We start from the raw sequence: 25,002 nt of genomic DNA, 5'->3' as shown, positions 1-25,002 counted from the left end.
TGGGGGATGTGCTGCATGTTCATTTCCTCCATTTTGTCTCAGAGACTGTGTGTGTGAGAGCGTGTTTGCACAACTGAATCAATGTGTGGGTGCATCTTTATTTGCTGCTTTTCCACTCTATTCTTACATTATTGGACTCTATTTTCTATTCCTGTTGACAAATTAAAGAAATCTACCCCTTCTACTAGCAAAGTATGAATCTCTCTTTCTCTCTCTCACTATCTCTCTCTATATCTCTCTATCTCTCTCTATATCTCTCTCTATATATATCTCTCTATATATATCTCTCTCTATATCTCTCTCTATATATCTCTATCTCTCTCTCTCTAGCTCTCTCCCTCTACCTTCATCTATCCCCCTCTTTCTCTAACCTCCCTCCCTCCTGTCTTACCATCCTCCAGTGTGGTAGCGTTGATCTCAGTGCTAGAGGGGCCAGTGCCAGCCCTGTTGAAGGCCTGGACCACCACTCCATACTGGGCAAACTTCTTCAGGTTGTCCAGGGTGTACACCTCACTGTCCCCTGTGGCCTTCATCTCCACAATGCTGTATTGGCCGTTACTGCCCGGCCCGTTCTCACGGTAACCGATCTGGTACCCCCGGATCACCCCGTTCTGAAGCTCCTTTCTGGGGGCCTGAGAGGGAGAGGCAAGGAACAGCTCTGTTAGGATACTGACTGGAGATTAATGACAGTTAGTTTGAATGTCTCACTTATTATGGTATTATAGCATAAAGGAAGAGAGGCATGATGGATAATGAAGTTTACCCTCCATGTGACCCGTATGCTCTGAGACGTCATTGGTTGGAGGATCACTTCCATAGGGGGCCCATCAGGTTCTGTTGAGGTGAGAGGTTGAAATAAGTGTTTCAATAGCACCAAACAAGGCATCATTTTAAATAAGTGTGTGTCTATGTGTGTGTGTATGTGTGTGTGTGTTTGTGTGTGTGCGTGCTTGTGCATGTGTGTTTGTTTGCGTGCGCGTTTGCGGTTAGACTTACGTGCTTCCTCAGTGCTGATGGTGAGCTCCTTGCTAGGCTGGCTGCGTCCGATCCTGTTGAAGGAGTACATGCGGATGCTGTAGACACAGGCAGGGTGCAGCTCCACAATGTTAGCCTGGTTGTTAGTGGGGGAGATGTTCCTGGTGGTGTACTTGTGATCCCAAGTATCTGTAACAAATAGAAGCAGATAGAGAGGACATTAGGGGACCAGAGAAAAGGGAGTTAGATTGAGGACAATAGGGATGTGAGGGTTTACAGGGTTGGACTGGTTGGACTCGTACCAGACTTGTTCTTATACTCGATGTCGTAGCTGGTGATGATGCTGTTGCCGTCGAACCTCTGGATCCAGCGCAGGTTCATACTGCGGTCCTTCACCTCTCTCACCTCCAACTCAGGAGGGTCAGGAGGCTCTGTGTGTGTTAAAGGAGGAGGTTGGGTATACATTTAATCTCAATCACTAGTCAGTCAACAGTGAGCCTATGTGCAGTAATAGCAGTGAGAGAGATACGCACCTTGCACGGTAAGCTGGATGAGTCCTCGCCCCTCTCCGTATGAGTTGATGGCATGGCAGGAGAAGAAGACTGAGTCCCCGCGCTCCGCTGGCTTTAGCTACATGGGGGACAGCAACACACAAAATAACCCTTTTTGCACTTTGATCTCAACTCAATTGGGATAAAATTCTAAATTCTAATGCCCTCCAATTTCAATTCTCTCTCAACATTTTGCCCTCTTTCCTCAGTGTCTGACCTTGAGTGTGGAGATGACCTCGTCCCCCTTCTTGTTGATGGTAATGGAGTAGCGGGGGTTCCTCTCAGCATCGATGACAGTGTCGCCCCTCTCCCATCGGATGATGATGGGCTGCTCCCCCCGCGCTGTGCAGTTCAGCTCCTTCATCTGGCCCTTGATGGCCATGGTGGTGTTGGGGTGCGACGTGATCATGGCTGGAACTGGAGACACACACAGAAGAAATATTCATGAATGTGATGAATAGATATGGGGGAATGAGAGATGGAAAGAGGGATGGGTATTAGAAAAATCGAGGTACTGTACAGGTGTGTTGAAAATAGAAATCTCAATTTATTCCCTCCATCACTCTCTATTTTCATTTCACGCTCTGAGCCCTCGTGGCCCTCTCACACCCCCTCCTCTCTTCCCCGTCTACCTCCTTCCCTCCTCTTCGCCGACATGGGTTATTGATCTGAGGGGTTCCTGCTGTTTTGTTTTCATCACTAATTCATCAGAACCTTTCCTTCCCCACCACAGCCATAGACAGACAAAAAGACACACAGACTGGAGGAACAAATCAATCAACATGCACACACAGACACATACACCAGTCTGGGAGAGATAGAGAGAGTGGTATTTAAGTTTAGAGCCAACCCTCCTCCCGAAGAGGGTTAATGAAGTGTAGCCCAGGGCTGGGGTCAAACAGGAGGGGGGGGGTGAATGACACGTGTGCGGAAGAGAATGAGAGAAAATGAAAGAGAGAGAGAGAAAGAGAGAGAGAGAGAGAGAGACAGAGTGAGACAACATGCTCTGCTCACACCTACTGTAATGGTCTGGGCCTAAACTACACGAAAACAACACTAGACACTATGGAACACATAGATTTTACTATCTCATCCTGGAATATACAATGTCTGAGGTCATCTGATTTTGGCCTAAAGAGCAGGAACCCAGACTTCATCAAATAAATTGGAAATACAGACATTGTCATCCTACAAGAAACATGGTATAGAGGAGACGGACCCACTGGTTGCCCTCTAGATTACAGAGAGCTGGTAGTCCATTCCACTAAACTACCAGGTATGAAACAGGGAAGAGACTCATGAGGTATGCTAATTTGGTATAGAGCAGACCTAATACACTCTATTTGTCACGTTTCTGACCTGTTTTCTCTTGTTTTTTGTATGTGTTATGTTGGTCAGGGCGTGAGTTGGGTTGGGCATTCTATGTTTTGTGTTTCTATGTTTAGGTCATTTGTAATTAGCCTTATATGGTTCTCAATCAGGGACAGGTGTTTGACGTTTCCTCTGATTGAGAACCATATAAAGGTAGGCTGTTCACACTGTTTGTTTGTGGGTGGTTGTCTTCCGTGTCTGTGTATGTTGCACCATACGGGACTGTTTCATTGTCGTTCGTGTATGTAGTCTGTTCCTGTTCGTGAGTTCTTCGTGTATTTATGTAAGTTCGACGGGGAGCATACAACCAGGTAAGGTTGGGCAGGCTCAGTGCTCAAGGGAGCCAGTACGCCTGCACGGTCCGGTATTTCCGGCGCCATCTCCCAGTCCAGTACCACCAGTGCCTACACCACGCACCAGGCTTCCAGTGCGTCTCCAGAGCCCTGTTCCTCCTCCACGCACTCTCCCTGTGGTGCGTGTCTCCAGCCCAGTGCCTCCAGTTCCGGCACCATGCATCAAGCCTCCTGTGCGTCTCCAGAGCCCTGTACGCACTGTTCCTTCTCCCCGTACTCGCCCTGATGTGCGTGCCCTCAGCCCGGTACCACCAGTGCCGGTACCACGCATCAGGCCTATAGTACGCCTTGAGAGTCCAGTGTGCCCTGTTGTTGTTCCCCGCACTAGCCTGAAGGTGCGTGTCTTCAGCCCGGTACCTCCAGTTCCGGCACCACGCACCAGGCCTACAGTGCGTCTCAGCCGGCCAGAGTCTGCCGTCTGCCCAGCGGCGCCTGAACTGCCCGTCTGCCCAACGGCGCCTGAACTGCCCGTCTGCCCAACGGCGCCTGAACTGCCCGTCTGCCCAACGCCGTCTGAACTGTCCGTCTGCCAAGCGCCGCATGAACTGCCCGTCGGTACTGAGCCTTCAGAGCCGTCCGCCAGACAGGAGCCGCTAGAGCCTTCCGCCAGACAGGAGCCGCTAGAGCCTTCCGCCAGACAGGAGCAGCCAAAGCCTTTCGCAAGACAGGATCAGCCAGAGCCTTCCGCCAGACAGGATCAGCCAGAGCCGTCATCCAGCCATGACCAGCCAGAGCCGTCATCCAGCCATGACCAGCCAGAGCCGTCATCCAGCCATGACCAGCCAGAGCCGTCATCCAGCCATGACCAGCCAGAGCCGTCATCCAGCCATGACCAGCTAGAGCCGTCATCCAGCCAGGACCAGCCAGAGCCGTCATCCAGCCAGGACCAGCCAGAGCCGTCATCCAGCCAGGACCATCGAGAGCCGTCATCCAGCCAGGACCAGCCAGAGCCGTCATCCAGCCATGACCAGCCAGAGCCGTCATCCAGCCATGACCAGCCAGAGCCGTCATTCAGCCATGACCCGCCAGAGCCAGCCAGCCAGGATCCGCCAGAGCCAGCCAGCCAGGATCCACCAGAGCCAGCCAGCCAGGATCCGCCAGAGCCAGCCAGTCAGGATCCGCCATCCAGTCCGGTGCTGCCGTCCCTCAGTCCGGAGCTGCCGTCCCTCAGTCCGGAGCTGCCGTCCCTCAGTCCGGAGCTGCCGTCCCTCAGTCCGGAGCTGCCCCTTATCCCGGTGCTGCTCCTTATCCCGGTGATGCCCCTTAATTTAGGTGGGGTTATTTGGAGGGTGGTCATTGAGAGGGGGATACGGAAGCAGGGAGTGACTATGGTGGTGTGGGGACCACGCCCAGAGCTTGAGCCGCCATCGTGGACAGATGCCCACCCAGACCCTCCCCTAGACTTTTGGTGGTGCGTCCGGAGTTCGCACCTTGAGGGGGGGGGGTTGTGTCACGTTCCTGACCTGTTTTCTCTTGTTTTTTGTATGTGTTATGTTGGTCAGGGCGTGAGTTGAGGTGGGCATTCTATGTTTTGTGTTTCTATGTTTAGGTCATTTGTAATTAGCCTTATATGGTTCTCAATCAGGGACAGGTGTTTGACATTTCCTCTGATTGAGAACCATATAAAGGTAGGCTGTTCACACTGTTTGTTTGTGGGTGGTTGTCTTCCGTGTCTGTGTATGTTGCACCATACGGGACTGTTTCGTTGTCGTTCGTGTATGCAGTCTGTTCCTGTTCGTGAGTTCTTCGTGTATTTATGTAAGTTCCATGTTCAGGTCTGTCTACGTCGTTTTTTTGTTATTTTGTAGTTTGTTGAAGTGTTTTCGGTTTTCGTCTTTACTTTATTAAACTTCGTTTTGTCAAACCATCACGCTGCGCTTTGGTCCAATCCCTATTCCTCCTCTTCTTCTGAAGAGGAGGAGGACAACCGTTACACTATTAAATTAGTCAAAACAGGAACATTTTACATCTGGCTAGAAATGATCTCCACAGAGAAAAATGTCCTCGTGTGTGCTACCTATATCCCTGATATAGAATCCTCATACTTTAACGATGACAACTTCTCCATCCTAGAGGGGGAGATCAACCATTTCCATACCCAGGGACATGTACTAGTCTGTGATGACCTAAATGCCAAAACTGGACAAGAACCTGACACTCTCAGCAAACAGTATTCCTTCCCAAATATGCCCCCCTAGACACAACTATGACAAAACAACCAACAAAAATGGGTCACAACTCCTCCAGGTCTGTCGCATGCGGGGTCTGTACATAATCAATGGTAGGCTTCAAGGAGACTCCTATGGTAGATACACCTACAGCTCATCCCTTGGCAGTAGTACTGTAGATTACTTCATCACTGACCTCAACCCAGAGTCTCTCAGAGCTTTCACAGTCAGCCCACTAACACCCCTATCAGATCACAGCAAAATCACAGTCTACCTGAACAGAGCAATACTCAATCATGAGGCATAACAGCCAAAGGAACTGCACAATATTAAGAAATGCCATAGATGGAAGGAAAGTAGTGTAGAAACCTACCAAAAAACAATTAGGCAACAACAAACTCAATCCCTTTTAGACAACTTCCTGGGCAAAAAATGTCACTGTAATAGTGAAGGTGTAAACTTGGCAGTAAAAAGTCTAAACAGTATATTTGACCTTTCAGCTTCCCTATCAAATCTAAAAATGTCAAGCAGACAACCTAAGAAAATTAACAACAATGACAAATGGTTTGATGAAGAATTAAAAAATCTAAGAAAGAAATTGAGAAACATATCCAACCAAAAACATAGCGACCCAGAAAACCTGAGTCTGCGCCTTCACTGTGCTAAATCACTAAAACAATACAGAAATACACTAAAGAAGGAACAGCACGTCAGAAATCAGCTCAATGTAATTGAAGAATCCATAGAATCAAACCACTTCTGGTAAAATTGGAACACACTAAACAAACAACAAAACGAAGAGTTATCTATCCAAAATGGAGATATGTGAATAAACCCATTCTCCAATATTTTTGGATCTATAGCAAAGAACAAACAGCAAAAACATATACATGATCAATTACAAATCTTAGAATCAGCAAATAAACACAACCAGAACCCACTGGATTCTCCAGTTACATTGAATGAACTACAGGACAAAATGCAAACCCACCAACCCAAAAAGGCCTGTGGTGTTGATGGCATACTACTGTACATGAATTTATCAAATATACAGACCACAAATTCCAATTGGCTATACTTAAACGTTTTAACATCATCCTCAACTCTGGCATATTCCCGAATATTTGTAACCAAGGACTGATAACCCCAATCCACCAAAGTGGAGACAAATTTGACTCCAATAACTATTGTGGGATATAGGTCAAAAGCAACCTTGGGAAAATCCTCTGCATTATCATTAACATCAGACTCAGTAAAAACAATGAACTGAGCTAATGTAAATATGGCTTATTACCAAATTACGATACGACAGACCACAAATTCACCCTGCACACACTAATTCAAAAACAAACTAAGCAAAACAAACGCAAAGTCTTCTTATGCTTTGTTGACTTCAAAAAAGCCTTTGACTTAATTTGGGATGAGGGTCTGCTATACAAATTGATGGAAAGTGGTGTTGGGGGAAAAACATCAACATTATAAAATCTATGTACACAAATAACAAGTGTGCGGTTAAAATTGGCAAAAAACACACATTTCCTTCCACAGGGACGTGGGCTGAGACAGGGATGCAGCTTAAGCCCCACCCTCTTCCAAATATATATCAACAAATTGGCGAGGGCACTAGAACAGTCTGCAGCACCTGCCCTCACCCTACTAAAATCTGAAGTCAAATGTCTACTGTTTGCTGATGATCTAGTGCTTATGTCCCTAACCAAGGAGGGCCTACAGCAGCATCTAGATCTTCTGCACAGATTCTGTCAGACCTGGGCCCTGACAGTAAATCTCAGTAAAGACAAAAATAATGGTGTTCCAAAAAAGGTACAGTTGCCAGGAAAACAAATACAAATTCCATCTAGACACTGTTGCCCTAGAGCACACAAAAAACGATGCATACCTCTGCCTAAACATCAGTGTCACAGGTAACTTCCACAAAGCTGTGAACAATCTGAGAGACAAGGCAAGAAGGGCCTTCTATACCATCAAAAGGAACATAAAATTTGACATATCAATTAAGATTTGGCAAAAAAAACTTGAATCGGTTATAGAACCCATTGCCTTTTTTGGTTGTGAGGTCTGGGGACCACTCACCAACCAAGAAACACCAAATTGAGACTGCATGCAGAATTCAGAAAAAATATCCTCCTCATACAACGTAAAACACCAAATAATGCATGCAAAGCAGAATTAGGCTGATACCCGCTAATTATCAAAATCCAGAAAAGAGACGTTAAATTCTACAACCACCTTAATAAAGGAAGCGATTCCCAAACCTTCCATAACAAAGCCATCACTTACAGAGAGATTAATCTGGAGAAGAGTCCTCTAAGAAAGCTGGTCCTGGGGCTCTGTTCACAAACATAAACAGACCCCACAGAGCCCCAGGACAGCAACACAATTAGACCCAACCAAATCATGAGAAAACAAAAAGATAATTACTTGACACATTGCAAAGAATTAACCAAAAAACGGAGCAAAATAGAATGCTATTTGGCCCTAAAGAGAGACTACACAGTGGCAGAATACCTGACCAATGTGACTGACACAAAATTAAGGAAAGCTGACTATGTACAGATTCAGTGAGCATAGCCTTGCTATTGAGAAAGGTCGTCGTAGGCAGACCTGGCTCTCAAGAGAAGACAGGCTATGTGCACACTGATCACAAAATGAGGTGGAAACTGAGCTGCACTTCCTAACCTCCTGACAAATGTATGACCATATTAGAGACAAATTTTCCCTCAGATTATAGAGAGCCACAAAGAATTATTTGAAAATAAATCCAATTTTGATAAACTAACATATCTATTGGGTGAAATACCAGCGTGTGCAATCACAGCAGCAAGATTTGTGACCTGTTGCCACAAGAAAATGGCAACCAGTGAAGAAGAAACACCATTGTAAATACAACCCATATTTATGTTTATTTATTTTCCCTTTTTTTACTTGAACTATTTGCACATCGTTAAAACACTGTATGTAGACATAATATGACATTTGAAATGTCTTTATTATTTTGGAACAGTAATATTTACTGTTCACTTTTTACTGTTTATTTCACTTTTGTTTATCAATTTCACTTGCTTTGGGAATGTAAACATATGTTTCCATGCCAATAAAGCCCCTTGAATTGAATTGAATTGAGAGAGAATGAGAGAAAGGAATAAAGAAAGAGAGAACAAGAGAGAGAGAGAGGGAGAGAGAGAGACCTAGTGAGAGACAGATGAACTCACTCTTGACGGTGAGGACCATGCTCTTGCTGATGTCAGAGCCCACTCCATTGGAGGCCTGACAGAGGTAGTATCCCCGGTCGTCCTCTAGGACGTGCCGAATCAGCAGGGAGCCGTTGAACATGATCTGGATCCGACCAGTCAGAGGCACAGGGTGGTACTGCTGGGGGTTCCCTATACCTACAGGGAGGAACGGCACGGTCGTGTCAAGTCAAAGTTACGCAAGGTTATAATGGTCTCTAATCTTACGCTTAGTTATGATGTTACAGTAGAGAATAAAAATAAAACATTTGCTAATTTTATCTTCCATCATCAATTAAACTTTACTGTACAAGTTATTTCACTATGATACATAGAATAGTAGACAGTTAGATAGTTGATGTTGTTAGTGCTGCAGGGTGTTGGTCTTTACCTTTGGCGTGTTTCCACATGACTTTGGGAGGAGGGTATCCCTCCACAGAGCAGTTGAGTACTCCTGCCTTCCCATAGATCCCATCCTGGTTGTTAGGCTGTACCACGAAGCGAGGGGGAACTGAGGGAGGAGAGGTTATAGTTAGTACAGTCATTATAATTGACAACAGCATCTCTAAAATGGTGGATATTCTTAAATTATTCTCCAATCCTTCTGTGTTTTCTTAATATCTTCCAGCTTCTATAACCAGTCTGTCCATGCATTCATTCTTAATCTTTCTCAAATTCTTCAACACCACTTATTTTCCAATCCTTCCTCTCCTTCTCACCCTCCCTCCATCCTCTCCTCTCCTCCCCTCCTCCCTCTCTCACCGGTGACGATCAGCTGTCTCTCCCAGCTGACGGTTGCCGCGGCGTTGCTAGCAATGCAGGTGTAGTTGCCATTGTGCTTCAGCGTCACCTTGGAGATCTGCAAGGAGCTCATGAATTCTTTGGTCTCTATGCCAACACCAGAGGCGGAACCAGGCACGATGAGTTGCCCGTCTTTATGCCAGGTGATGCGGATGGGCATGTCACCTGACGACACCACGCAGGCAATGTACATCAGCTTTCCCACCGACGTGGAGGGGATATCAAAGGGCTGGATCAGGGGTGGCACTAGGGGCAGAGGTTACAGAGGTCAGAGGTTAGAGGTCCCACCCCTGACCCCCTTCCATCTTCACCAGCCCATAATAGGTGCTCTGATTACAGGCCAACTGGCGGAGGAAGTCATGCCGTTGCCATGGTCGCGGAAGGGGGTGGAGTGGTGCTACAGCTAAAACATCTGGGGGATTTAATCTGGGCCTCATTATGATTCATCTAATTAAATCAGAGACACACACACAAACACACGTGCACACGCACACACAGACTTCTATAGACCCCCCAACACCCACACACAAACACACCTAAAGCACACATGCTTACCACCCAACAAACACACTTACACATTCACATAAAGCTAGATGCTTTTAACACCATGGTGTGACCACCCTGTTAAGCTGATTGCCTCTTTACGACTAGGAAGAAACCTTGCCCAAACGTTGGTGACTTTCAACAAATCCATTGCACTGGTGTGAACAGTTACATCCTGTCATTAGTAGATTTAGTGTAACACATCATCCCTTCCCCCTTCGCCTTACCTATGCCACCCTTGCCCCCACCCCATCTTCCAACCCTGTCTAGTCCCCTACCTTTGACAGTGACGTGGACAGTCTGGTCGATGGAGGTCTGTGGCTGGATGAGCACACTACACAGGTAGGTACCCTCGTCCATGCCCTTCTGCACATCACTCAGCCTCAGGGTTCCATTCTCATACACCACCTGGCGATGGTTGTCAGGCAGCAGCATGCCGTCCTTAAACCACTTGATAGAGTAGTAGGGGTAACCAATCACACGACAGGTTATAAAGGTGTTCCTTCCTGCCACAGCCGTGATGTCACGCATCTCCCTGATCCTAGGAGAACCTGGAGACACAGAAAAGAGAGGGGGGACGAGAGGAGGGAAAGAGGAGGAAGAAGAAGGGGGAAAAAGGGAGGAGGAGACAGGGGTGGAAGAGGAGAAAGAGGGGAGGAGGACATGGGAGAAAATAGGAGCAGAGAAGATAAAGATTGGGGAGGGAGAAGATAAAGGTTGGGTAGAGAGTGATTGGGGCAGATTGAGGGGTAGAGAAAGAGGTTAGTGATGTCCCCTTAACCCAATCATACTGGTAATATTTGTAATATCTATTAATGTGTTTTCTAAGTGATTGTGTGCATGGGTGTGTATGCACATGTTTGACTACATTACCCTCAGTAACACTGTCCTATGGTCTTGATGAGAACAGACATGGTCTTTGCTGTGGTCTTGATGAGAACAGATAGATAGAGACAGGAGTCAGAGAGACATCCAGGTAGACAGACACACAGCAAAAGAGAGAGAAACACACACTGGGAACGACACAGACAGACAGAAACAGGGACGCGGGAGAGAGACACACATACAGAGAAAAAGACAGAGAGTAAGAAAGAGGGATGACGGTTGGAGGGTTGGGGTTGGGTGTGTGAAATGATGGACTCTAAACCTCGCCGTGTGTGTTAGTGCATGTATGCATGTGTCTTGGATGTGTGTACGTGTTGCACGTTTGTCTAACTCCTCACACATCTCCACCTGTCTCTGTACTGTATACTTATTGTCAGTGCATGTATAGGTGCAGGTGTGGGGTGCGTGTATATTGAAAAGTAGACAGGCACCTCTTACGTTTATGCGCGCTTGGTACTCGGCGCTACCGGCCGAGTTGCGTGCGGCGCAGCGATACACTCCCCCGTCACGGATGGCCGGGCTGCTGACGTTGACATGTGACACGGTCAGGCCGTCTGATAGGGTGTACTGGCTGGTCTTGTAGGCGGAGTCTCGCACCACAGGCTCGTCGTCCAGCGTCCAGGTGATGGAGGGGGGTGGGGCTCCCTTGGAGGCACACATCAGGGAGAAGGGCTCACCGGGGGCGACCACGCGCTCACTGAAGGAAGACACGATACGAGGAGTGCCGTCTACAGGAGAGATAGATGGAGAGAAAGAGAGAGAGCGAGAGAGATAAAGAAAGAAAGAAAGAAAGAAAGAAAGAAAGAAAGACAGAGAGAGAGAGAGAAAGAGAGAGGGGAAAAGTGAGATAATGTTACAGATGTAGGATCTTAATTTGATCACTCTGTTGCAGGAGAATGCAGGACATTTTAAACGTGTAGGTTATTTGAGGTTTAAAAAGGCTTCTGAAGTTTGTAATTTCCACTGTGAAATTTCAGACTTGATTTTCCCTTCAGAAAAATATACCGACCCCTACAAAAATGTCCATTAATTATAATCCACATAATAATTAACATTTCCTGTTGCTGCAGGATTATTTTTCTGCTGTTGCAAACTGGCTAAAATTAAGATCCTACATCTGTAAGCGAGATTTGGTTGGGGGGGGACACCACCCCGTGGCAAAACATTTTAGTGGCCCCTCTCTTGAGAATGGAGAGAAACATTTATGTTTTAAAAGTGAATTTCCTGCATTTCTACACATTTCGCCATGGGGCAGAGAGAAACGTTTTGCAATTTTATAACGAATTTAATGCAATACTACTACCTTTCCCATGGGGCAGAGAGAAATAATTTGCAGTTTTACAGCTTATTTCCTGAAATTCTATCAATTTTGCCATGGAGTGGAGAGAAAGTTTAGCCGTTTTAAACTTCCACAAGTGCAAAAAAACATTTTTTTTCAGGAGATAGACAATTCCCATAGCTTACCAATGTTGCAAAACGATTTCTAGTCAATAAGTCATCATTTTAGTCAAAGTATGATATATTTGGAGTTGAAGTGGGAAATTCGAAGTGGTAACTTTGGATATTTTCCGTGGCAATGCCGTGTGTTTCCCCTATGATATGACATGCTAATACTTTTCAGTCTACGTTTCTTTTCAGGGCAGTTTTATTTGAATGTTACCACCCACCAGCATGGCATTGTTTATTAATCAGAAACACCTGCAAAGTTCTTCCTCTTGGCGAGTCGTGATTGAGCTGAGCAATATAACAGATAATCTTCGGCTGAGCCAAACAGCTTTTCGTCGTAACCTACACTTGGTCACCTGAGTCATGGAACAAATTAAAATAGGGGCTCCAAACGTATGTTTTTTTTTTGTTTGTTTTCTTTATTACGCAAATTATAATTGTAAAGTTTCACAAATGTTTGAGCTAGTCTGTCCAAAAAAAATATATATGACCATTTTATATTCTGAATAAAAATATAAATGTAACATGCAACAATTTTAAAGATTTTACAAATCATATAAGGAAATCAGTCAATTGAAATACATTCATTCGGCCCTAATCTATGGATTTCACATGACTGGGAATACAGATATGCATCAGTTGGTCACAGATTTTTTTTCAATTAAAGTAGGGACGTGGATCAGAAAACCAGTCAGTATCTGGTGTGTCCACCATTTGCCTCATGAATCGCGACACCTCCTTCGCATAGAGTTGATCAGGCTGTTGATTGTGGCCCGTGGAATGTTGTCCCACTCCTCTTCAATGGCTGTGCGAAGTCCTGGATATTGGCGGGAACTGGAACACACTGTCATACACATCAATCCAGAGCATCCCAAACATGCTCAATGGGTGACATCTCTGATGAGTATACAGACCATTTTCAGCTTCCAGGAATTGTGTACAGATCCTGGCGACGTGGAGCCGTCATTATCATGCTGAAACATGAGGTGATGGCGGCGGGTGAATGGCACAACAATGGGCTTCAGGATCTCGTCACGGTATCTCTGTGCATTGAAATTGGCATTGATAAAATGCAATTGTGTTCATTGTCCATAGCTTATGCCTAACTATACCATAACCCCACCGCCACCATATGGCACTCTGTTCACAACGTTGACATCAGCAAACCGCTCACCCACAGGACGCTGTACACATGGTCTGCGGTTGTGAGGCCAGTTGGACATACTGTCAAATTCTCTAAAACAACGTTGGAGGCGGCTTATGTTAGAGGAATTGACATTCAATTCTCTGGCAACAGTTCTGGTAGACATTCCTGCAGTCAACATGCCAATTGCACACTCCCTCAACTTTAGACATCTGTGGCATTGTGTTGTGTGACAAAACTACACATTTTAGAGTGGCCTTTCATTGTCCCCAGCACAACGTGAAACTGTGTAATGATCATGCTGTTCAATCAGCTTCTTGATATGCCACACCTGTCAGGTGGATGGATTATCTTGGCAAAGGAGAAATGCTCACTAACAGGGATGTAAACTAATGAGTGCACAACATTTGAGAGAAATAAGCTTTTTGTGAATAAGGAACATTTATAAGATCTTTTATTTCAGCTCATGAAACATGGGACCAACACTTTACATGTCGCGTTTATATTTTTGTTCAGTGTAAATGGTCAAATTGTGTGTAACATGATTGCATTTTGGAACCCCAATTCCCCCCATTGCCCCAAGATGAATGGTTTTGACCACACTCCACTGCTTTGACTGGTGCAGCTAGAAATCACAAGTGTCTGTCCTATAATGACGGCACCCGCAAAAGAAAATTCCAGAAGCTTCTTAATCTATTTTGTGCTGTTGTTACATTTGTATTGGTGTTTTGTTTCATGGCCGATGCGCTCCGGGTGTTGTTACATATAATTTGCAGCATGCATCATGAGCAAAGTCATTGTAGTCATCACTTCCACCAACTGTGAGAACCATGGCATGATGTAACTGCAGTCAAGAAGAGGAGGTGTAGCAGGGATCGGACCAAGACGCAGCGTAGTTCGTGTTCATCGTGTTTTAATAATAACAAAAACGTGAACACTAAACAAATACAAAATAACAAATGTGGCAAAACCGAAACAGTCCTATCTGGTACAGAGAACACAAAGACAGAAGACAACCACCCACAAACCCCAACACAAAACAAGCTACCTAAATATGGTTCCCAATCAGAGACATTGACTAACACCTGCCTCTGATTGAGAACCATATCAGGTCATACATAGAAACAGACAAACTAGACACACAACATAGAATGCCCACCGAGCTCACGTCCTGACCAACACTAAAACAAAGAAAACACAAAAGAACTATGGTCAGAACGTGACACATGAGCACGGGCTGACGTGGCATTGCTGTAGCGCAGCCTGACAGAAGCCTACCAAAGGTTGCACAGTGTCCATTACAATGTAGAATCTAATCCAAACCGTTCAATAGTTAGGCTATCCATATTACCGGAGCTTCATTTTATTCTTTCTATTTCTATGGTGGATTTAAGGCCGCAATTAATGGAACATGCCAAAACTTTGGAGATAACAATAGTAAAATATACTGGTTTTCCATATCCATCTGTGGCGAAGATTTCCCTAAATAATTATGACAAATTTATTTTTTATTTATTTAATCTATATTTAACTAGGCAAGTCATTTAAGAAAAATTCTTATTGACAGTGACAGCCTAGGAACAGTGGGTTAACCAACTTGTTCAGGGGTAGAACGACAGATTTTTTACCTTGTCAGCTCGGGGATTCGATCTAGCAACTTTTCGGTTACTGGCCCAACACTCTAACCACTAGCCTACCTGCTGCCCCAAATCCAGCTCCAGAACCAGCCATACAGTAGACCAGCCAGCTAGCTAATCTTTTGATTAGTGTTGCAACAACATATAACATTAGCTAGCTAGATAAGATTAGTATGCTAACTAGCTACACTGACAGCTGTCAGTGCCCTACTTGTTGTTATTTCTCCACTCCATGTGGAAATCTCCACAACATTCCAACCCCCAATATGTGAATATGTATTAGCAGCCTGTATCATTCTTCGGAGGTGGAACTTAAACGAGAAATTCCGCTATAGGAATTACGTCAAAATAGGGGCTGCATTGCCCTCTGGTGTGGGCCTCTAAAGCTAAAAAGCTAAATTCCTACAACTCAAAAAACAATTCATGACTTATGCCATGTTAATATGACATCTGAGTGAGAATGGCTAACAAAATCAATGGGGGCCTGCTGTAGGTCAGGGGCACGTGCCCAGTCAGTATTCGGTCATGACTACTACAAGCTTAGATAGCTGGCTAGAACTAACTACCAATCAAAAATGTAGTGACTGGCATAACAACAGAAAGATTGCTGATGCTCAACCAAATTTCAAAATTGCAACCAGGTTATTTTACTATTCAAACTCTCAGTAATATATTGAGACCCCGACTGAGTTCCAAACAAAAAACATCATCAACCTCTTATGTCGCTTATGCCTGTAACCGGCCCTGTCTGTAAGAATAACGTTGCTTGCTTCCCACCCTCCCATTCAACCTTCTGTCCCTCCTTCCCTCTCTCATCCTCTTACCCTCCAGCAGTATGATAGAGAAGTCCTGGGCGGTGTGGCCCTTGCGGGAGGCAAAGCACTGGTAGGCCCCAGAGTGGCTCTTCTGAGCGGCTGTGATCTGCAGGGTGTCGTTGTGGGAGCCCTGTATAGAGATGTGCTGGTCTGGGACTATAGGTTCTGTGTTCCTGTACCAGGCCACTGTGTACTCTGGCGAACCCTCCACAGCACAGGTAAAGAACAGGGTACTGCTGATGCCCGTCTTCAGACTCTTAGGGGAGAGGGTCACTCGCAGGGGGTCTGTGGGAGGAGAGAGAACACACACATGAGTAACACACACACACAAAGACACAGACTCAGTCCGTTTCAGGCAGTCATTTAAAAAGCAGCTGGAGACATCACTTCACATCTCTGTCCATATATATATATGTGTGTGTGTGTGTGTGTGTGTGTGTGTGTGTGTGTGTGTGTGTGTGTGTGTGTGTGTGTGTGTGTGTGTGTGTGTGTGTGTGTGTGTGTGTGTGTGTGTGTGTGTGTGTGTGTGTGTGTGTGTGTGTAAATGTCAGTGCGCAATAAGGCAGCTGGTGGTGTGTGCTGGGGGGTATGGCTGTGCAACCCAAGCCCCCCTCACCCTGTCAGAGTCACACTGTGTGCTGCCATGATGTGCCCACTGGCAAAGCCTGCCTCTGTTCTGCTCTCTCTTTTTTCATGTCTCTTGCACTATGTTTCTTTCTCTCTCGCTCTCTCAATCTCTCTCTATCTTCTCTGTGTTTTTATAAATCTGTTTCTCTCTCTCATTCTTTCTTTCTCTATGAAAGATATACTTCAATTTACATTCTTCATTGTTCCTTCTCTGTCTTCTTTTCGTCCACCCCCCACCCCCTCTGCTCTCTGTATATCTCTCTCTCTAACAGTGACTGGTGTTGGTGGTGGTGTGATATGCTCATTCTCAGTGCATTACTGTCCTGTCCTCGGTCTAGATATGATATGACATGGCATCATACACTACACACCCATTCATACTGATCCATTTCTCACATTATATGTGTGAACGTGTGAACGTGTGTGTGTGTGTGTGTGTGTGTGTGTGTGTGTGTGTGTGTGTGTGTGTGTGTGTGTGTGTGTGTGTGTGTGTGTGTGTGTGTGTGTGTGTGTGTGTGTGTGTGTGTGTGTGTGTGTGTGTGTGAGTACAGAATATGAGCCTGTCTGCCACCGTTTCAGAAAACGGTGTGAGTGTATCTGTCTGTCAGTCTGACATTAACAGGAAGTGCACACTGCATTTCACCATGGCAAGGTGACTGGGAATATGGCCGAATACAAACAGTGTAGTTATTCCCTCCGTAAGGCAATCAAACAGGCAAAACGTCAGTACAGAGACAAAGTGGAGTCGCAATTCAACGGCTCAGACATATGAGACATATGTGGCAGGGTCTACAGACAATCACGGACTACAAAGGGAAAACCAGCCACATCGCGGACACCGACGTCTTGCTTCTGGACAAGCTAAACGCTCTTCGCCCGCTTTGAGGATAATACAGTGCCACCGGCGCGGCCCGCTACCAAGGACTGTGGGCTCTCCTTCTCCGTGGCCGACGTGAGTGAGACATTTGAGCATGTTAACCCTCGCAAGGCTGCTGGCCCTGATGGCATCCCTTGCCACGTCCTCAGAACATCCTCAGATCATGCTGGAGTGTTAACGGACATATTCAATGTCTCCCTATCCCAGTCTGCTGTCCCCTTCTGCTTCAAGATGTCCAGCATTGTTACTGTACCCAAGAAAGCAAAGGTTACTGAACTAAATGACTATCACCCGTAGCACTCATTTCTGTTATCATGAAGTACTTTGAGAGGCTAGTTAAGGATCCTATCACTTCCACCTTACCTGACACCCTAGACCCACTTCAATTTGCTTACCGCCCCAATAGATCCACAGATGATGCAATAGCCATCGCACTACACACTGCCCTATCCCATCTGGACAAGAGGAATACCTATGTAATAATGCTGTCCACAAAACAAAGGAACTGATTGTGGACTTCAGGAAACAGCAGAGGGAGCATGCCTCTATCCACATCGACGGAACCGCAGTGGTGAAGGTGGTAAGCTTCAAGTTCCTCGGCGTACACATCACTGGCGATCTGAAATAGTCTACCCACACAGACAGTGTGGTGAAGGAGGCGGTGAAGAAGGTGCAACAGCGCCTCTTCAACCTCAGGAGGCTGAGGAAATTTGTCTTGGCCCCTAAAACCCTCACAAACTTTTACAGCTACACAATTGAGAGCATCCTGTCGGGCTGTATCACCGCCTGGAAGGGCAACTGCACCACCCGCAACCGCAGGGCTCTCCAGAGGGGGGCCGCAGGGCTCTCTGCCCAGCGCATCATAGAGGGCGTACTGCCTGCCCTCCAGGACACCTACAGAATCCGATGTCACAGGAAGGCCAAAAAGATCATCAACGACATCAACCACCCGAGCCACGGCTTGTTCACCCCGCTATCATCCAGAAGGCGAGGTCAGTACAGGTGCATCAAGGCTGGGACCGAGAGACTGAAAAACAGCTTCTATCTCAAGGCCATCAGACTGTTAAATAGCTATCACTAGCCGACTTCCACCCGGTTACGCAACCCTGCACCTTAGGTTGCTGCCTAATATACATAGACTTGGATTCACTGGCCACTTTAATAATGGAACACTAGTCACTTTAATAATGTTTAAAAAATGTTTACATACTGCTTTACTAATCTCATATGTACAGTTGAAGTCGGAAGTTTACATACACTTAGGTTGGAGCTATTAAAACTTGTTTTTCAACCACTCCATAAATGTCTTGTTAACAAACTATAGTTTTGGCAAGTCGGTTACGACATCTACTTTGTGCATGACTCAAGTAATTTTTCCAACAATTGTTTACAGACAGATTATTTCACTTATAATTCACTGTATCACAATTCCAGTGGGTCAGACGTTTACATACACTAAGTTGACTGTGCCTTTAAACAGCTTGGAAAATTCCAGAAAATGATGTCATGGCTTTAGAAGCTTCTGATAGGCTAATTGACATCATTTGAGTCAATTGGAGGTGTACCTGTGGATGTATTTCAAGGCCTACCTTCAAACGCAGTGCCTCTTTGCTTGACATCATGGGAAAATCAAAAGAAATTGAAGAAAAAAAATTGTTGACCAACACAAGTCTGGCTCATCCTTGGGAGCAACTTCAAAATGCCTGAAGGTACCACGTTCATCTGTACAAACAATATTAAGCACGTATAAACACCATGGACCACACAGCCGTCATACCTCTCAGGAAGGAGATGCATTCTGTCTCCTAGAGATGAACGTACTTTGGCGCGAAAAGTGCAAATCAATCCCAGAACAACAGCAAAGGACCTTGTGAATATGCTGGAGGAAACTGGTACAAAAGTATCTATATCCACAGTAAAACGAGTCCTATATCGACATAACCCGAAAGGCCGCTCAGCAAGGAAGAAACCACTGCTCCAAAGCCACCATAAAAAAGCCAGACTACAGTTTGCAACTGCACATGAGGACAAAGATCGTACTTTTTGGAGAAATGTCCTCTGGTCTGATGAAACAAAAATAGAACTGTTTGGCCATAATGACCATCGTTATCTTTGGAGGAAAAAGGGGGAGGCTTGCAAGCCGAAGAACACCATCCCAACCATGAAGCACAAGGGTGGCAGCATCATGTTGTGGGGGTGCTTTGCTGCAGGAGGGACTGGTGCACTTCATAAAATAGATGGCATCATGAGGCAGGAAAATTATGTGGATATATTGAAGCAACATCTCAAGACATCAGTGAGGAAGTTAAAGCTTGGTCGCAAATGGGTCTTCCAAATGGACAATGACCCCAATTATACTTCCAAAGTTGTGGCAAAATAGCACAAAAACAACAAAGTCAAGGTATTGGAGTGGCCATCACAAAGCCCTGACCTCAGTCCTATAGAACATTTGTGGGCAGACCTGAAAAAGTGTGTGCGAGCAAGGAGGCCTACAAACCTGACTCAGTTACACCAGCACTGTCAGGAGGAATGGGACAAAATTCACCCAACTTATTGTGGGAAGCTTCTGGAAGGCTACCCAAAACGTTTGACCCAAGTTCATCAATTTAAAGGCAATGCTACCAAATACTAATTGAGTGTATGTAAACTTCTGACCCACTGGGAATGTGATGAAAGAAATAAAAGTTGAAATAAAGCATTGTCTCTTCTGACATTTCACATTCTGAAAATAAAGTGGTGATCCTCACTGACCTAAAACGGAATTTTTATTTAGATTAAATGTCAGGAATTGTGAAAAACTGAGTTTAACCTGTTTGGGCTGCAAGCTGAATATTGAAAAAACTGGAAAATATGTGCACATTTTCAAACGGCCTCCTAAGAAACTTTTTATTTTACAATATGCATATATTTACTACTGTTGGATAGATAACAGTCTATAGTTTCTAAAAAGGTTTGAATTGTTTCTCTAAGTCGAACAGAAATATTTTTACAGCCATTTTCCCAGCCGAATTGAGATTTCCAAAATGCGATGTGTCTCTTTAAGACCTTGTCTATAAAAGGTCATTACACTTAGGACCGTAGAAACACGTCACACGCCTTCATCAGGCTGTAATGCGGAAGTGAGAATTGAAAGCAGTCGAATATCTCGTCCATGGACTGAATAACACACCTTCTTGTAAGACCTGCGCAGTTAAAAAAAAAATCCGGGCGCGAAGCATAATTTGGTCTCGGCTTCTGGAAGAAGGTCGATAACGGTGAATATGATCTCTGACTTCGATATTATTTGATACATGTCACAAAATCATCCTAAAGTATGTTTTTTCAATATACTTTAATTATATTATTGCAATTTATTCTGGACTTTAGACGTGATGTTTTGGAAGAATTTTTTGAAGAAGGAGAGGTTAGCGCCGCAATGCTATTGTGCTTGCTAACCAAAGAGGGAAATAGTTCGTTCTGGAACCCAACTAAAGACTCTACTGGACATTGGACCCCGTTACAACATTCTGATGGAATATCAACAAAGATAAGGACCCAATTTGGGATGCTTTTTCATATATCTGTCGAACTGTGCTATGCTAACTCTGCTAACTGTGCTAGGCTAGCGCTTGACTTATGCTAGTGCTGCCTTATGCTAGCTTATGTTGTTAGCTAATATAACGATATATTGTGTTTTCGCTGTAAAACACTTCAAAAATCGGAAATATTGGCTTTATTCACACGATATCTGTCTTTCATTAGCTATCCACCATATGTTTTTCTGAAATGTTTTATGAGGTGTAATTAGTAGTCGACGTTGGTGTATGTATTTTCTCTGGCTACTCCCGTCTGGATTCAGGCTGTAGCTATGTGGTAGCATTTATGGTAGCATCAATGTAAAACTGATTTATAGCTAAAATATGCACTTTTTATGAACAAAACATAGATTTATTGTGTAACATGTTATATGGCTGTCATCTGAGGTAGTTTTTTCTGGGTTCTTTAGGTTGGTTTTAGTTTATTTCGGTTGGCTTGTGCATGCTACTTGAATCATAATTCATACATCATAATCATATTCATACGTGTCTGTCCACTTTTGTATTTGGTGGTGAGCTAACATAAATATATGTGGTGTTTTCTCTGTAAAACATTAAAAAAATCGGACATGTTGGCTGGATTGACAAGATGTTTATCTTTCAAATGCTGTATTGGACTTGTTAATGTGTGAAAGTTAAATATTTAAAAAAAATAGATTTTGAATTTCGCGCCCTGCAGCTGTTGTCATTATCGTTCGGATTTCGGTCTTGCACCCCAAACAGGTTAAATGTATTTGGCTAAGGTGTCTGTAAACTTCCGACTTCAACTGTATATACTGCATTCTATTCTACTGTATTTTAGTCAATGCCACTCCGACATAGCTCAATCTATTATTTATATATTTCTTAATTCCATTCTTTTACTTTTAGATTTGTGTGTATTGTTGTGAATTGTTAGATATTACTGCACTGTTGGAGCTAGGAACACAAGCATTTCGCTACACCTGCAATAACATCTGCAAAATATGTGTTTGTGACCATGTGTTTGTGACCAATAAAATTTGATTTGATTTAAATGTTTGTTTTGTGGGTCTGTGCCAAACTTATTTCCCCTTTGCCAACCCCCTTTCCCCCCGCCTCACACCTCCTTCTCCTCACACCAATTCCCTGTCCCACGGTCCCTCCCTCTTCACCACAACATCCACTCCCTCTCCCCTTTCCTCCCTCCCACATCCCTTGACCCCCCTCCCTCCTCCTCTCCTCACCTATGACATAAAGTGCTCCGGACACCTCCTTCGAGCCGAAGCTGTTGGTGACCTCACAGGCGTAGCTACCGCTGTCCTCCTGCCTGAGGTCACTGATGGTCAGACCCGTGAGGCGCCGCGTCCAGCGTGCATCAGAGGGCAGCGGACGCCCGTCCTTTAGCCAGCGCACCGTGGGGCTGGGGTACCCTGCTGCCATGCAGGGGAGCTCCACACTCTGACCAGCCCGCACTTCCCCCGCCTGGAAACTGTCCAGGATAGAGGGAGACGATTCGGTGGGGTCTGGAGGAGGAGGAGGAGGAGGAGGGGGGTAACAGGTTAGACTTTGGACTGGGTTAGGGTATGGGATGGGATGTTTACAACATACACTATACAGTACCAGTGAATAGCTTGGACACACCTACTCATTCAAGGCTTTTTTTTTTATTCGTACTACGTTCTACATTGTAGAATAATAGTGAAGATGTCAAACTATGAAATAACACATATGTAATCATGTAGTAACCAAAAAAGTGTTAAACAAATCAAAATATATTATATATGTGAGATTCTTCAAAGTAGCCATCCTTTGCCTTGATGACAGCTTTGCACACGCTTGGCATTCTCTCAACCAGCTTCATGAGGTAGTCACCTGGAATGCATTTCATCTAACAGGTGTGCCTTGTTAAAAGTTAATTTGTGGAATTTATTTAATTCTTAATGTGTTTGTGCCTATCAGTTGTGTTGTGACAAGATAGGGGTGGTATACAGAAGATAGCCCTATTTGGTAAAATACCAAGTCCATATTATGGCAAGAACAGCTCAAATATGCAATAAAAAACTACATATTTGAGATTCTTCTAGGTAGCCATCCTTTGCCTTGATGACAGCTTTGCACACTCTTGGCATTCTCTCAACCAACTTCATGAGATAATAATAAGCAAAGAAAAGATAACAGTCCATCATTACTTTAAGACATGAAGGTCAGTCAATACAGAAAACTTCTTCAAGTGCAGTCGCAAAAACCATCAAGCACTATGATGAAACTGGCTCTCATGAGGACCGCCACAGGAAAGGAAGACCCAGAGTTACCTCTACTGCAGAAGATAAGTTCATTAGAGTTAACTGCCCAAAAAAATGCTTCACAGAGTTCAAGTAACAGACATCTCAACATCAGCTGTTCAGAGGAGACTGTGTGAATTAGGCCTTTATGGTCAAATTGCTGTGAAGGACACCAATAAGAAGAAGAGATTTGCTTCGGCCAAGAAACACGAGCAATGGACTTCAGACTGGTGGAAATCTGTCCTTTGATCTGATGAGTCCAAATTTGAGATTTTTGGTTCCAGCCGCCGTGTCTTTGTGAGACGCAGAGTAGGTGATCCCCGGGAATCAGATGATCTCCGCTTGTGTGGTTCCCACCATGAAGCATGGAGGAGGCATGGAGGAGGAGGTGTGATGGTGTGGGGGTGCTTTGCTGGCGACACTGTCTGTGATTTATTTAGAATTCAAGGCACACTAAAAACCAGCATGGCTACCACAGCATTCAGCAGCGAAACGCCATCCCATCTTGTTTGCGCTTAGTGGGACTATCATTAGTTTTTCAACAGGACAATGACCCCAAACACACCTCCAGGCGGTGTAAGGGCTATTTGACCAAGAAGGAGAGTGATGGAGTGATGCACCAGATGACCTGGCCTTCACAATCACCCAACCTCAACCCATTTGAGATAGTTTGGGATGAGTTGGACCGCAGAGTGAAGGAAAAGCAGCCAAAAAGTGCTCAGTATATGTGGGAATTCCTTCAAGACTGTTGGAAAAGCATTCCAGGAGAAGCTGTTTGAGAGAATGCCAAGAGTCTGCAAAGCTGTCATCAAGGCAAAGAGTGGCTACTTTGAAGAATCTCAAATCTAAAATATATTTTGATTTGTTTAACACTTTTTGGTTACTACATGATTCCATATGTGTTATTTCATAGTGTTGATGTCTTCACTATTATTCTACAATGAAGAAAATAGTAAAAATAAAGAAAAACCCTGGATTGAGTGGGTGTGTCCAAACTTTTGGCTGGTACTGTATATACAGAAGTATGTGGACACCCCTTCAAATTAGTGGATTCGGCTATTTCAGCCATACCCGTTGCTGACAGGTGTATAAAATTGAGAACACAGCCATGCAATCTTCAACGTGGCACTGTCATAGGATGCCACCTTTGAAACAAATCAGTTTGTCTAATTACTGCCCTGCTAGAGCTGGCCCGGTCAACTGTAAGGGCTGTTATTGTGAAGTGGAAACGTCTAGGAGCAACAACGGCTCAGCTGCGAAGTGGTAGGCCTAAGATCATCATGCGCAATGCCAAGTGTCGGCTGGAGTGGTGTAAAGCTCGCCACCATTGAATTCTGGAGCAGTGGAAACGCGTTCTCTGGATTGATGAATCAGGCCTCACCATCTGGCAGTCATACGAACAAATCTGGGTTTGGCGGTGCCAGGAGAACACTACTTGCCAATGCATAGTGACAACTGTAAAGTTTGGTGGAGAAGGAATAATGGTCTGGGGCTGTTTTTCGTGGTTCGGGCTGGGCCCCTTAGTTCCCATGAAGGTAAAGCTTAACGCTACAGAATACAATGACATTCTAGACGATTCTCTGTTACAGCATGACAATGCCCCTGTGCACAAAGCGAGGTCCATACAGAAACGGTTTGTCGAGACCGGTGTGGAAGAACTTGACTGGTCTGCACAGAGCCCTGATCTCAACCCTATCGAACACCTTGGGACGAATTGGAACACAGACTGTGAGCCAGGCCTAA

At 44.8% G+C, this 25,002-nt stretch overlaps 1 protein-coding gene across 8 annotated transcripts in view; it reads right to left on the bottom strand.

The window, feature by feature from the left end:
* Window positions 1-25,002, bottom strand: part of LOC129816352 (cell adhesion molecule DSCAML1-like) — an 87,232-nt gene that overhangs the window by 16,965 nt on the left and 45,265 nt on the right. For 7 of the 8 annotated variants that reach the window (XM_055870753.1, XM_055870761.1, XM_055870779.1 and 4 more), the window contains exons 5-17: window positions 22,222-22,500; window positions 15,947-16,222; window positions 11,327-11,623; window positions 10,289-10,561; window positions 9,429-9,713; window positions 9,058-9,177; window positions 8,649-8,825; window positions 1,744-1,943; window positions 1,509-1,605; window positions 1,278-1,406; window positions 997-1,164; window positions 764-834; window positions 392-632 (exon numbers count right to left, since the gene is read on the bottom strand). In XM_055870753.1, coding sequence (XP_055726728.1) covers window positions 392-632; window positions 764-834; window positions 997-1,164; window positions 1,278-1,406; window positions 1,509-1,605; window positions 1,744-1,943; window positions 8,649-8,825; window positions 9,058-9,177; window positions 9,429-9,713; window positions 10,289-10,561; window positions 11,327-11,623; window positions 15,947-16,222; window positions 22,222-22,500 — 2,613 coding nt within the window. Of the gene's footprint in view, window positions 1-391; window positions 633-763; window positions 835-996; window positions 1,165-1,277; window positions 1,407-1,508; window positions 1,606-1,743; window positions 1,944-8,648; window positions 8,826-9,057; window positions 9,178-9,428; window positions 9,714-10,288; window positions 10,562-11,326; window positions 11,624-15,946; window positions 16,223-22,221; window positions 22,501-25,002 lie in introns of those variants that run through there. The other variant, XM_055870808.1, reaches the window with a different exon arrangement.

The sequence above is a fragment of the Salvelinus fontinalis genome, chromosome 2 (genome assembly GCF_029448725.1).
Source record: "Salvelinus fontinalis isolate EN_2023a chromosome 2, ASM2944872v1, whole genome shotgun sequence".
Classification (NCBI taxonomy): Eukaryota; Metazoa; Chordata; class Actinopteri; order Salmoniformes; family Salmonidae; genus Salvelinus; species Salvelinus fontinalis.
Note: the sequence above shows the minus strand (reverse complement) of the source record. Positions and strands in the feature narration are given on the sequence as shown.